General features: G+C 34.4%; 1 protein-coding gene across 3 annotated transcripts in view; it reads left to right on the forward strand.

Annotated features, from left to right (window-relative positions):
* The first annotated feature begins 518 nt into the window (after positions 1-518).
* The window catches only part of Kcnt2 (potassium sodium-activated channel subfamily T member 2), a 360,854-nt gene continuing 346,420 nt past the window's right edge, over positions 519-14,952 (forward strand). For all 3 annotated transcript variants that reach the window (XM_027948819.2, XM_027948820.2, XM_027948821.2), the window contains exon 1: positions 519-613. In XM_027948819.2, coding sequence (XP_027804620.1) covers positions 519-613 — 95 coding nt within the window. The remainder of the gene's footprint in view (positions 614-14,952) is intronic.

Genomic DNA, 14,952 nt, shown 5'->3' on the forward strand with positions numbered 1-14,952 from the left:
TTGCACGCCCTCCCCGGGGACCTACAGCCCCGAGGATGCCCTAGCTGGAGGCTCTTTTACCTGCCTTTAGGAAAGTGCCTCACCTTCTCAGGGCGCTAACTTCCACCCCTCTGCCCTCTTTCTAGGCACCGCGCGTTTTTTCTTTTTTCTTTTTTATTTCCCGGAGAAGTAACTTTTGCATCCCGCCTCCCCCCCAGTCCTGGGGACCAGAGGCGGTGCCGAGCCTGGGGGCGGTTCCTTGGCAGCGTTGATTCTAGTTGGAGCCAGACTTTTGCTCCAGGGCTGGGTTTGCATCATCTCATCACACCCTGGGGAGAGAGGAGCCAGCCCCCTTTCCAGCCTCGGCTTCCGGCGCTAAGCCGACCCCTCCCCCTCCCGTCCCCTTCCCCTCCTCGCATCCCTCTTTCTTTTGGCCTTAGCATTCTACCCATCTCCTCGCTCTACCCCCGCAACATCTTCTTTCTTTCTCCTTCCTCTCCCCCGTTTGTTGTTTGATGTTTCCCACTCTTTGAGGAAGAATGGTTGATTTGGAGAGCGAAGTGCCCCCTCTGCCTCCCAGGTACAGGTTTCGGGATTTGCTGCTAGGGGACCAAGGATGGCAAAACGACGACAGGTGAGTGGTGTGGTGCAGTGTTGTTCTGTAAATACTGCTGAAAAAGAGACGGAGATGGGAGGGCTGGAGAGGGGGATGGAGAGAGCCGAAAGGGAGACGGGAACACTGGGCGAGGGAGTAAAAGGGACTCTGACGTGTCTCTCCATTTTGAGTCTATAGAGCCAGTTGCTATAGATGAGGAACTCTTTGCCTTTCCACTTTCTTATTCTTGCAATGTATTTATTGCATTTATTCGATGCTAATTCTTTGTCTGTCTGTGCTTTCCTCTGGTGTGTATAAGGCTGTTATCAGAGGTACCAGCATCCAAATGGCACGCAGTATCAGTGCCTGAGAATTTTCACTGTTTTTCTTAGGTGTGGTTAATCCATCTCAAAAATTTATCCAAGTTGATGGAAAAAGCACTTTGGAAACTTAAAATCCCCTGCACCTATTCCCTTATTTCTTGTCAGCTTTTTCTTGACTAGGTGTCTACTTGTCAGTAGAAATTTTATACTGTTTAAACATTTGGAGTTCTAGGTAGACAGTTGGTTTTAAATACGTAACAGGTACTTGGTGGATATAATAACCACTAACCTAGAAAATATTTACTTTGAACAGGTAACTGTGACTGATAATGATGTCTCTATAGCATGATGCCTTTCTATGATTAGTATAATTTTAACCTAAACAGTTTGTCTCAAAATAAAGTTTCACAACTAGAATAATTATGAGGAAAATATCGCTCATGTGTTTTAGCAATCGCACTGCTGCTTTGTTCAGTTGAACTTATGAAATACCTCTTGGTATCTCTGTCTCATTATTTAAAGAGCACTGTGTTTCATTGAATTCAGTATTTTCTGGAATAGTCATTTCATGTATCACATGCCACACATGTTTTTAAAATAATATGTGTGCTAACTTAGCTCTGAGTTCAGTTGAAATGCTTTCCTGAAGTTCAGTTTGGTGTTAATGTTCTGTTTGAATTAAATAAAAGATCCACTATTGGTCCAATTAGGAATCCCCCTGCAGTCACACTGTGCAGCACACCTTTCTTCCTTTCCTTACCTGATGGACTTCCAATGTTAACTCCTAATCCAGTAACTGGGGACTTTATCTTGGACATCAGTTATGAACATCTTCCTTGATCTCATATTACTAATTTAAAATGGATATTTTGTAGAGGATAATATTTCAATTAAATCTCTTCTTTTTAGGCAAAAATGTATATGTTGGTTAAAAATTTAATGAAGAAATAACCTGAGGTATTACTCAGAATGCTTGTGAATTAGGGTATTCTGGTTAACTGCATATAATTACAAGAATATTTAAACAAGTTTATAACGCTAATTGACATGTAGATAAACTGTATTAGCTTAGTTAAATGATTGTTCAAAGGCAGATTAATGTTTATTGAGATTGAATTTACATTTATTTCAATACCTTAGAATCATCAAGTAGAATGGAAATCTTCATTGTAGAAAGTGTGAGGTGGGTTGACTACAAGAAGGGCATACTTTGGCCAAGGTTTGATTTTTAAGTGTACTATCCAAGATGTTAATTATTCATGTGTTTGCCCTTATTTTTTTAAGGATGTTGCAGATAATGTCAGTAGTTAAGTCTTTTGTTTAAATAGGACCTAAAGAAATCACTGATATATTGAAAAGTTTTGCACAGTCATTTAAAATTTCTACTGTAATAGAACTTATGCTAGCCCAACTTTTAACTTAAAAATTAAGCCACATTTACTACACAATTAAATATTAAACATTTTAAAATGTTTGACCATTTGAAAAGATGTAACTGATTTTGTGGTTTTATAAAAATTAATACTGCCAATTGGGTTCCAAACTAAATCTTAATTGTTAATCTTTGAAGGCAAGATCCTTAGACTCAGCCCCAGATTTCTATCTTACTGAGTAGTCTTGAGAAACTAATTTAGCCATTATGAGAGGCAGTGATTTTATTTTTGTAGTGGGAATATATGCCTCATAAATATCTATCTCATAAAATTGTGACAAGAAGGAAGAAGGAGAGGCACAGGACTAACAGTTGGTACTAAGACTGACAAGTGCTTTACTGTGCTGTGTGTTATCTCAGTCAATCATCAGATAATCCCTGAATTGTAGGTATTTTACGGAAAAGGAAACTGAGATTCTGGGAAGTTAACTATTTTTCTTGGTTCATATATCTTAGGATAAATATGACTTGCGCTCAATTCTTTGTGACTCAAATTTCTCAAGAAACTCAAGAAAAAAGGAAACTTTTCAGTTTTTCCCCTTAACTCATTGAATTTGTGACAATAATATTATAGCACCTAGCATGATTCATTAAATATTGGTTCCCTTCTTCACTTCTGATTTGTAGTTTGAATTTTTTTTCTTCCAGGATCCTAAACTAATTTGCAGTAGGTAAAGCCATCTCTTTTATCTTTAATAAGGTGAGAGATTCCTCTTTGCAATTAAATCTGAGTAGCAATCTTATTCTACTCAGTTATCATCTTGGATGGATTTCCTACAGAGTTGAACACAGAAGACTTTTAGATATGAGTAGGTAGACAGCTTCCACCAACTAATTCTTTAAGTGCTCTGCTCTTGTTCCTTATGCTGCTTTCTATGAATGCTTTGTTTCTGAGGTTCTCTTCTCCCCTGCTAACTTCAGAAGCATACTACACCTGCATAGTGGAGAGCAAGCCAAAGTGCCCCTGAGTAAGTAGGGAATTGTTTAATAAATACCTCAGGTGCCTTGCTTCTTGATTGAGATCATTCTGAAGCCTGTTCTACCTGGTGTCCAAGAGGACTAAGCTCCAGGTTTTCACATTGATAACTGGCTTAATACTGCGAGTTTGCTGGTTTGGAACATTCCTTTGCCCTACTATTACTTTCTGGAGTCAATGCCTAAATAAACTTCTTATCCTTCAGTCTTAGCTGAAGTTCCACTTCTGGGGGAATCTGAATCAAGGGGTCTGTCTTCTTCATTTAGAGTTGCATACTACAAAGGATGGGGGAATTGAGTTCCACTGTGAGAAGACAGACACTTTCTACTTGATACTTGTTTTTTGAATTTTAAGGTAAACTTTAGTAGAATATGATTGATTGATGTGAAAATAAGTGAGGCATATGATAAATGAATGGAAAGGCGTTGTGAAAGAGAAAATATTGATGAGCCTTTTAGGATACAGAAAGTGTATATTCCATACCACAGACTTTCTTTGAAACAACCATGGATAGATAGGTCTCCTAAATTTATATTGTGTTACCTTTTGGTAGGTAAACATATCCTCCAACACCTATATGTAATAAATGTATAAAACACACATATACACATATATATATATAGTATGTGTAACAGATATGTAAAGGATATTTAATATATTTAATGGATACAGACGCATTATCTCAGTGCTATCCTTATATAACTACCTCTACTTTAGTTGCATTCTGATATCTGAGTAGAAGGAAACTGAGTTAGACACAGCAGTGCAGAGAATTTAGCACGTGGATAGCATTAGTTCTAGGATGCCATGAAGTAAGTTTGAGGGCTGCTAAACGATCAATTACTTATGCCTTGGGGATGTCTGCTATATCAAATGTACATATGATGCACATTGATTTCTTTGGCCTCCTGAGTTAAAAACAAAAATCTATTACAATGCTTTAAATGTCTTTAATGGCCATTTATCCATTCGGTAATACTTGAATGCTTGCTGCATCTCAGTGCCTCATTAAGTTAGGTTTGGGAAAAAATGCAGAAATATGAAACAGTGCTTCTAGCTAAGGAGGTGGCCATCGGATGTAATTAGAGGTGAATTTTCCCCACAACAATGGCAGAGTTGTTTATGTTATGATGATGTCCTTGTACAATTTCTCTTTTAAGACTGTTAAGAAAATCCTTGATTATTTGTAGATAGTATATTCAGCATTTGCTTGAAAATAAAGTAGCCAAAGTCATCACATGAGCAATGGCTCAAGGTATTCAATTTATTTTGAATATGATTTTTAGTTTTCATTGTTATCCTATGGTTGACATATGAGTAGAGATAATCTAGCTGATTTCATATGGAAGACATTCTGTGATATGTAGACTTATTGTAGTATTAAAATCTATTGTTTTTTTGTTTTGTTATTTGTACGATTTATAAAATAACAGAGATTTGGAGTATTCTTGTGCAGTAAAAGATAAGTGTCAGGTTTTTAAACACCTTCAGACAGTTAATACAAACCCTTCTCCTCTTTCACCATTGCTTAGTAATTTTAAAGTTTAGAACACATTGCACTTCATGTGAATAAACTTTCACAATTCCAATTACGGTCAATGGATCATTCTCACCTGTAGTTTTAAAAGAGTAGGCCATTTATTTAATTAAGACCATTCTCATTTTTGAAAGTCAGGTCAATGGTTTCAACTTCAGTAATTTTAAGTATATCTCTCAGGTTTTATAGGAGCGTTTAAAAGTAATGCAAGTAAGTCCCCTAAGATTAAACCATAAAAGGATTTGAACAAAGAGTACAAGTCAATTAACAACTTAAGAGGTATTGTAAAATAGAGAAAATATTTGAATAGCTTTTGGAGTATGTGCAATTTTACTTATTATAGGTTGCAAAATATATTACTGTATGCAGTAAAATTAAGGGAAGGGGTTTTCCATTGGCATATGGAACAAATTTTATCTCCCAAAATAAATTATATTTTGTTTTGCAGAGTAGCCATTTATCATGGAGTATTTTTTCTAAGTTTGCAAGTTCAGGTCAATAAATATGCTTTTAAGATATTTTGAGTGCCATTAAATGAATAAACTTTTTTTCCTTTTTACTATTTAGTTGTATAATGGAATTACCCACACATATGCAATATCTGTAAAAATGATTTAATATTTGTTTTCTAAAAATAATCTAGATAATTGTGTGCATTTAACACTGTCAGTTATACTAAGATCAATTTTTGTGAATAAAGCAATAAAAATTAGCAACTGAGGTAGACATTGGTGCCAAAGACCCTTTAAATATATACAATGTAATTCAAAAAATTCAGAAAAAATATAATGATGATTATTGTTTTTCAGTAGTTACCAAAATTTGAATTCATATATTATATAAAAACAGGATCCTTTGCCTTTGATCAACTCATAAAAACATTGAAATGTGGGTTTTCAAGTTACTTAGAATTTATTTTAAAAGTTTGAGTCCATTTAACCACTCTCACATACCCACTTTCTGTATTTAGATATGTATTAGTAATACCTGAGAATCTTGCACTTTCAACTCTGAAAATACGTCTACATGTAATAAGACTTGGACTGGGGAGTTTAGAATGCAATAATATAAATTTCTACTTAAGATTTCTAACAATACTTTCCACTAAGTAGTCACCTGCAGCTTCAAATGGGTGTTGAGGATGGATGCAAAACATGGTGATATCCAAGGAAATTATTTCACTAACTTAATTCTACCAAAATTTTAAAATACTTTTTTTCCTTCTCTGTTATTAATATAAACTTCTTAACATTAACTTTTGCAGAAATAGATTTAAAAGAAAATATAAAAAATATACAAATGAAGGCTAAATACTCTTAGCTAAGTGCTCTTCATTTTGAAATAAAATAAAAATTAAACAATATATGTATTAACATATACCAGAAACTAGATCATGATTTTATTTCTTTGCTGACATTAGCACTGAATATTTCTGTGGACTGTAACAATTCATGTTCCTATTATTTAAACTGTTTTAGAAATTCATAAATCATTTTGTCATTGATGGTCCATCTGTTTTTTATTAGAGTATTTATGTGTTGCTAATGCCATCTTACTTAGGCACCAGGCTTGTCTAATCTATCTTTGGAAGTAAAAAAAGAGTTTTATACAGTGAAATTTAACCAGTTGCTTTATGTACTTACTGTATGAGATTACATCAGTCTGGGTGTCATCCCCGCCCTCCAATCCCCCCACCCCCACTGAGGATGGAACCCAGGGGTGTTCTACCACTGAGCTGCACTGCAGGCCCTTTTTATTTTCTGAAGCAGGACCTCACTAAGTTTCTGAGGCTGACATTGGATTTGCTGTCCTCCTGCCTCAGCCTTCTGAGAAGCTGGGATTATAAGCCTAGTCTGTCTGGCCTTTTCTAAGTAATATTTAATATTCTTCATCAAGATTTTTTAAAAACTGAGACTTTTCCTAAATAATTAAATTTTTCTCTGCAAAAGTAATCAAAACCAAAGATAATGATCCAGCAAGACAATTCATTTCACTTTTGACATTCCTTGATTGCATATGGGATTATGGATATGGAGATATATATATATATATATATATATATATATATATAAACTTTGTATCAGGAATAGAACGCAAGGGCACTTAACCACTGAGCCACAATCCCAGCCCTTTTTTCTTTTTTCTTTTGAGACAAGATCTTGCTAGAATTCTTATGGCCTCACTAAATTGCCAAGGCTGGCTTTGAACTTGCAATTCTCCTGCCTCAGCCTCCTGAGCCACTGGGATTACAGTCATGGGCCACCATGTTTAGCCATATGGGATATTTTTATGAATCACCAAAGGATCTTAATCATTAGATAGCAATCAAGCTGCAGTTTATGAAAAGACTTGCAAACATTGTGAACTCTAGTGAACAGAATAAATTATGTCCATATTTATAGCAGTATCTCCTCAAGTTCTTTGAGAATAGGATAAATATAAATATAGCTATCTTATTGAAGAAAGAGGATTTTTAGATAAAATGGCTAGGAATAAAAATGTAAAATGGGTCAATTCAATGTGGTAAACCTGAAAGTATATTGAAATAGATCAATGTATAGGATCAGAAAATTGGTACAATCAATATAAAATTGGTGGATGACCATCATAATAAGCAGGTTAATATTATCTCTGTATTAGTAAAGTCAGTTCTATTTTTGCTAAATAACCTCTCCCACAAGAAAATTCTGACAGAGTTGTGGAGAACTGGGTCTTTCTCTTTTCAAAGTTAATTCTAACTCATATAAAAACATACTATAGAAAGCTTAATCCTATTGGCATTATTCCTTTATATGCATTAAACAACTACCAACTATGAAGAAGGACACTAATTAGTAGGGATCAAATCATGAATGGAATGGATCTAGTTCTGACAACAATGAAATTTGCAGTAGTAAAATCAGACATTAATTTTTTTTTAAATTGCAGAAATAGACTTAAATATGATTTTGATGGGCTACAGAGGAAAATTGCTAGATGCTGTGAGAAGGCAAGACCTTGTTTAGTCCAGCAGACAAGAGGGTGGTTTGGGAAGTTTTTAAAGAAATCTATGCTAAGGATAGGAAGATGTTAATAGGTGAAATAGGAAATAAACATGTCAGGCTAAGGCCAGGTTGTTGAAAGGGGCAGCAGAAGGAGAGAACAAAGCATTTTCAAGGAACTGAGGAAAGTCGGGGGTCTTTGGAGGTGGGTTCTAGAGTTCAGTAGACAGGTCTGAGCAGGAGAATGAAAGATAGGGTTTACATGGAACTTCTTACTGGAGTCTTCGATAGTTAAAGAATATGGGGGGCAAGGTTGGAGTTCTGCCAAATTTGATCCTCGGTCCAAGGTCACAATTGCTCAGGTGAAGTTGTAGGTGGGCTGCAAGTAAAGGCAGGGAATTGCTACCCTTTTGCATATTGATTGTGCTTCTCAGGTGTAGATATATAACCAGGGCCAGAAAATTCTGGAGAAGTGGTAGCTATATGGGAAGTTATTAAAGTTGCAATTATATGACCAAACTATGTGAACAAATATGCATAGATGTGTATTTTACTCTTGCAACTAAATAAAATATAAAAACTGTTAATCTGTCAAGTACTTAATATAATCTGTATTAAATATTTAAAGCTAATATACAGTAATAAGTAAGTTATTTTATTCTAATTAATGTAGAAATCAAAAAATGTACCACTAATCAGAATTATGAATTTTGCTTTGTCAGCTAAACTGCATTATTAATTTCTCATTGCCTAAAACAATCATTAATACTGGCAACTAGTCTAATATTATGTATTATGTTTCTATAGTTTTCTTAATTAAGGATTTGTGTATTAAAGAACAAAAACTACAATTCTTTGGGAGCTACTGTTTCCTCACATGTCCTATATCTAGCCATCTCTATCTCGCCAACTTAAAGCTTTGCTCATGTGTAGTTGATCTTGTAATTTGTTCCAGAATCTTGACATTGGAAGATGCTGAACCACTGGACATTTGATTGCATATCTCTCATGTAGAAAAGTGATCATGTGTATGTTTGAGGCAGATTAATAGAAATCAAGATTCCACGAAAGAAAAAACACTGAGAATGGCACTGGATCTTTTGCATCTCATTATACAAAAAGAAGCAGAGGAGTGCATTTGATTTCTGAACTTGCCTCCTCAATAACTAGGTACAACTAGAAAAAAATGACTCATAAAGAGCCATAGATGTATATAATTTCAAGCGAAGGAGGAACTGCTGCACATACTTTGGAAAAATAAATCATTTGTGTTAAATAAATCAGTGCACCAGTGGTGTTAAATTTGCCTCTTTTGACTAGGAAGAGGAGATTGCTTTAGAGCTGGAGGTGAAGAGGTTAGAGCTTGGAATGTCCAAGTAGCCTGAAAGAAAGAGTGGGAAAATGCTTCCAGATTGGGGAAGAGGAGTACGAGAATGAAAGGAGACCCAGAAGAGGGAGATTTCTCTTCACAATTTCAAATTGAATTTTGCACTGATGATATTTATCTTCTTTTTTTTTTTTTTGGACAAAGAGAAGCAGGGAAGGAAACAGGAACAGAAACCCAACTGTCAAGCTTGACTTATCTGTAAGGGACAGTGGCTGGCAGCAGACTTCCATCTCTTGACCCCTTTCCTCTTTACAGTCTTAGCTTGACCTCTCTGCCAAGCAGCACTTCAGTGATTTCAGCATTTGCAATTATGCCACTGCTTTAAAAACTGAGAATCATTTCCCTCTGTGTATGCATTCCTTGAACTCAGACTTGTATTACTTCCAATTTTCACAGTATGTAAATATGTGTAAGAAATGGACTTTGCATACAAAGCCAAAAACCATAGTGAATCCAAGAAATAAAGGACTGCTTGTTCTTGGCTTTCTTGTATTAGACTTACACAGAATCATAATGATGAATTGTTATTACAGAGGCACACTTAACCCATCTTGTAAATCAGTGTGTGAATAGGGATAAAAGTGGATTAACACATTTCAACCTCATTTAACTCCCTGTGGGAAAACTTGTAGATTGTCCACATATTGCAAACAAGCAGTTATTAACAACAGGAGCCAGATGTGTGGTTTAACAATGGACAGCCTGCTGTCTCAGGTTTGTCAAAATTGAAATACTACTCAATCCCCTAGGAATCAGACAGGGTGATCAGCAAGCTGCCCAGGTTTCATTAAGGAGTGACGGTAATGGCTTTGGTCACAGGCCACACCATGTGGTTATTACATTGGCAAAGTGTAAATGGAAATTTTCAGTGATTTGTTTGTATACCTTACCTATCTCCCAACAAATGATTTCATGTGTATTTCATCTATATCCACTGAAAATTCAGAAGATACAGTGAAAATAGATGGTAGTTTTGAATCTAGTATTTATTATTAGATGGTGAGTGTTACAAAGAGCTTGTATGTGACAAATGTTGTTCTAGGTATGTTACATATATTATTAATGTTCACCAACTTGGAGGAATTCTATATTTTTTTTCCACTTTACAGATGAATCACTCAAGGTATAGAAGTATATAACTGTTCCAACATATTACCCATAAGAGGTAGAATCAGAATCTAATATGCTTACCAACTATGTCTGTAACATGTATTAATATCATTTAATGCTCTTGAAATAACAGAATAAACAAAATACAACAAATATAAAGACTTATCAGGACATAAAAAATCACAAAATTTTTCATTTTCTAGGCCAGTGTAACAATGGCTAGTTTAAAAAGAAAGTTACATAATTTTTGAAGTCAGCAATATTTTTTAGAAGGAAACTTTTTCTCCATAAGTGTAGCATGGTGTTCATTGAGTCTAAAATAATGGATTGAAGTAGAAAATTGGCAAAACAATCAAGGCAGAGATTGCATATTTATTTATTAATTTGAAATAGACTTATCATAACTGGTATGTGAGGAATAAAATAAAAATAATAGAATGGCTAATGTGAAAAAAATAGGTGAAAAATAAGTGAGATCCGAGCACAAATGAATCACAGAAACATTATGTAAGATCATATAATTGACCTACAAAAACTTTTGTTTTGTGGGCTGGGATGGTGGCTCAGTGGTTCAGCACTTGCCTTGCATGTGTGAGGCACTAGGTCTGATGCTCAGCACCACATGAAAATAAATAAAATAAAGGTATTGTATCCATTTACAACTAAATATATATATATATTTTTTAAAAAATCCTCTTGTTTTGGGAACTTTGGCTAGGGTCATTTCTTTGCTACTTTAGTTAATCCACAACAGTTTTCTCTCTCTTGCCAACTGAGTTCATTCAGTTCTTTGCATCAGGACTTTGGAGTTCCCTAAAATATTTGTCTACTCCCTAAAATATTTGTACCTAAGAGCAATTCATTTTTCTGAACCAGTACATTGGTGATAGTAAAAATTCACTTGTAGGGATGTTATGAAGTTTAGTAGTGATAATGCAAAATTACTTGATTTAATAAGGCTTAACACTTAGGCCAATCTGTTTGTGTGCTTCATCTTTTCCAAAGATTTGCAGCGGTTCACAGAAATATGTGCAGTATAGCATAAAATAAACAGAAAACACAGCAGAACACAAAGATAGCATGGGGAAAAGTTAAGTCAGCTGTAGAGCCAATTCCATGAGTTCCTATATGGTTGCTAGAGGTGGGTCACAAAGTTAGAGCAAGAAAGAAGACATGATTAGTCTTATAGGATGAGAGACAAACTGATATTTCAGGTGAAATACAGTTTTTCCTGATGTTCAAATTTAAAGGAATTGTTCCTGTGGATCTTTGGTTAGTGTACAATATCCTTACCTACTCTTCTATCATAAAAGAATAGCAAGTTTTATAAGGCTTTTACAACATTCTTCCTGCCAGGTGTTGGTGTAACTAGAAAGAATTATCTACTTTAATAAATCTACAGGACCACAAATAAATGCATTTCTGATGTATCTTGTAGGACAAAATATCTTATAGAAGAAAACAGGGAACATGTGAGGTTCCTGATAGATTATAAATCTTTCATGTAATCTTCCCTAAGTATTTTTAAATACATATGAATTTGATTAATATTTAAGAATATAAAGAGGTTGTAATTATAGTCTTTGTTGAAAACCTGAAGTAGAAATATAGTTGAGATTAGGATGGTCATCCTTCTATGGAGGACCTATTAGGATTCAATCAAAACACAAGCTCAAATTGTGGTGATTTTCAGTTCCTTACATAGTTTGGCATAATTAATTTATGTTCTTTTTTCAAAAACCCTCAAAGTAAGTGTCATACAATTACATTTTCTACTGAGACTTGTTAATTACCATGAATTTAGTTATTTATTTATCCCATATACCTATATACACATGTGATATACACACATATATTTATGTGTATATATACACACATCTATATCTTTATCTTCATATCTATTTCTTTATATCAATTGCATAATTACTATAACCAGCTTTTGGGTTGCTCATTTACTTTATAAATGACCTCAAACTAGAACATCTTTACAATTTATCCAAAACTGCTCAGCATCACAATAATCATCCCAAATTTCCATTTCAAAACTTTAGTTTTATGTTACTTTTCAGCTTGCTTTAGCTATTGAGCTTCACCTTTTCTTTCCTGATAGTGTTTCATATTTTTTTATTAAAATTAGTTTCCAACTTGCCAGTGTATCTCATTATTCCAAGTCTGTTTTGTGCACTCTATGTCTAATAATCTTCAATGCCCAGCTCATGACTTGGTTCAACCTGTAGGTTTTCATTATAATCTTCTTAAACATAATTTTGCCCTAGAATATTTATGTTTTAAAGGCTGTGCTATGCCACTAATCCTTATTATATGAAACTTAAACTACTCAGTTGTACATTCAATTCATTAATTGACTTTTCTTCTGAAAATGCTTTTTGAAATTTAATGGCTGTAGTTATTCCCAGAACTATTCTCTCATCTTCTATGCTGATGTGCATACGGGTGCCTTTGTTTTCATCATGCCATTATCCAAGGCTGTCCTGTACCTCTTCACATCCCTGTTATCCCCTACTGTGTGACGAGACTCTAAACTGCTTACAGAGCTAATAATGAGATATTTGAAATCAATATTCAATCTATATTCAGAGTAATTCAGTATACTCAATGTGTCGTTGTGTTGTTATATAGTTAGGCTCATGTTTTTGCAGGTATAACATAAAACTTTCTAGGGAAAAAGTTTTATCTTCTATTCATTTTGAGTCTTCCTACATTATTTAACATAAGTAGTTTATACAAAGGATCCAAGAATTTTAAATCTATAATATAAGCAAGATATTGCCAAAATAAAAAAAGTCACAGCTATGAATATGTATGTGTACCCACATATATAGAGTATTATAATAAAAATAAGAGGTCATTTGAATTCAAGGAATTTTTTTCCCTCTGTGGAAACAAAATAGTTTTTTAATGCTCATTTTAAACTGAGGTATTGTATTTTAAGTCATTTGATTTGAAAATGTCTTTCCCACACCTAGTTTAATATTCACGACGAGCTTTCCTTTGGAAATAGCAAAGCAGAATGTGCTTCAGTCCATAATTCATACTGTGACAGTTCAAATAACTGTTAAAGTGAATTCTGAAATTTACATGGGGAGCTGTTCAGTGAAAACCATCAATCTGCTTCTGACAGCCAGCAGTGCCATTGTCCACAGGACTTGTGGAGGTGTTGTAAATGATCACCTCCATCTCACACAAAGATAGGTAGTGGTAGTAATATTTACTTGGATGAACAAAATGGAATTTTTTCTTCTTTATCTTAAATCCTGTAAACATTTTTTTTTTTTATTTTTCCTTATTGAAGCACAGTGCTTCAAATAGTTTAGGATCTGTTTAGTTTTTTATTGTGAACATAAATAAAAAATTGATTTCTTGAATAGAAAATATGTGAAGTGTACCCATAACAGTTATCTAAGCAAGTCCCAAGACTGAATAGAAGGCACATTATTTTAGAACATATATATTCCTATTTTTCTTTTTTATATATATATATTTTTAGTTTTAGGTGGACACAATATCTTTATTTTATTTTTACGTGGTGCTGAGGATTGAACTCAGTGCCTCACATGTTCTAGGCGAGCGCTCTACCACTTGAGCCACAACCCTAGCTCCATATTCCTATTTTTCTAAGTACCAAGTTAGATCCTTTCCTGATTTTGTTTGTCCCATGGAATGCCCACTTTAGATTAACTCTGTTCTCCTTTTCAGTACCATAAAGAAGCTTGTAAATACTCTTTTTACCCTTGCAGCCTTACTATGACATGAAATGTAGGAGAAATAGAAACTCTAATTATTCAAAGAAATATATAATTAAATGTATGTCCCCAAAGAGGACTAACTAAAATGCTTATTACAGTGGTCTCTGACTTGCAGATTCTATTCCGCTTACAAAGTATTCCAAGAGTATTTCCTTTTAGGAAGGAAGTTCTTTGTGTATCCCAAATTATGTTCAAAATTAATTTCATTTTTTTTGGAGGGGGGGCTTCTGGGGATTGAACCAGGGGCACTTTACCACTAAGGAACTTCCCCAAACCCTTTTTTTTTTAATTTTTAATTTTGAGATGGGGTCTTGATAAGTTGCTTAGGGCCTTGCTAAATTGCTGAGGCTTGCCTTGAATTTGGGATTCTTCTGCTCAGCCACCTGAGTCGCTGGGATTTAGGCATGCACCACCATACCCTTCTCAAAATGAACTTAATTCTGCTATTATAGGAAGTGGGAGTAATGTATGAGAGGTACTTGAAGGCTATGATCTCACCACTATTGAGAGTATATAGTGTGGCAGAGATAAGACACATAGAATACCTATTATGTAAACTAGAATGTGGCACAAGGGAATTAATATGAAAATAATGGAAAAAATCTGCATGGACAGAGAATCCTGTAGAGAAATTAAATTTTATTTTTTGCAATTCATATATTATATATAATTGTAAAGGCCAGCCCAAAGTCACAATGGGTGAATCTTCCAGATCTTTTCTATAACAAAATTCAGAAAATAGACCCAATTGGAAACAACAATATATATGAAGATTGGTACCACATCTTATTGGTAGGTTGGGGGCAGACTTTAGGAGAATTTATACTGAAAAGTGAAAGAGTGTAAATTTTTTTTCTTTTATAGC

The sequence above is a fragment of the Marmota flaviventris genome, chromosome 12 (genome assembly GCF_047511675.1).
Source record: "Marmota flaviventris isolate mMarFla1 chromosome 12, mMarFla1.hap1, whole genome shotgun sequence".
In the NCBI taxonomy this organism is placed as follows: domain Eukaryota; kingdom Metazoa; phylum Chordata; class Mammalia; order Rodentia; family Sciuridae; genus Marmota; species Marmota flaviventris.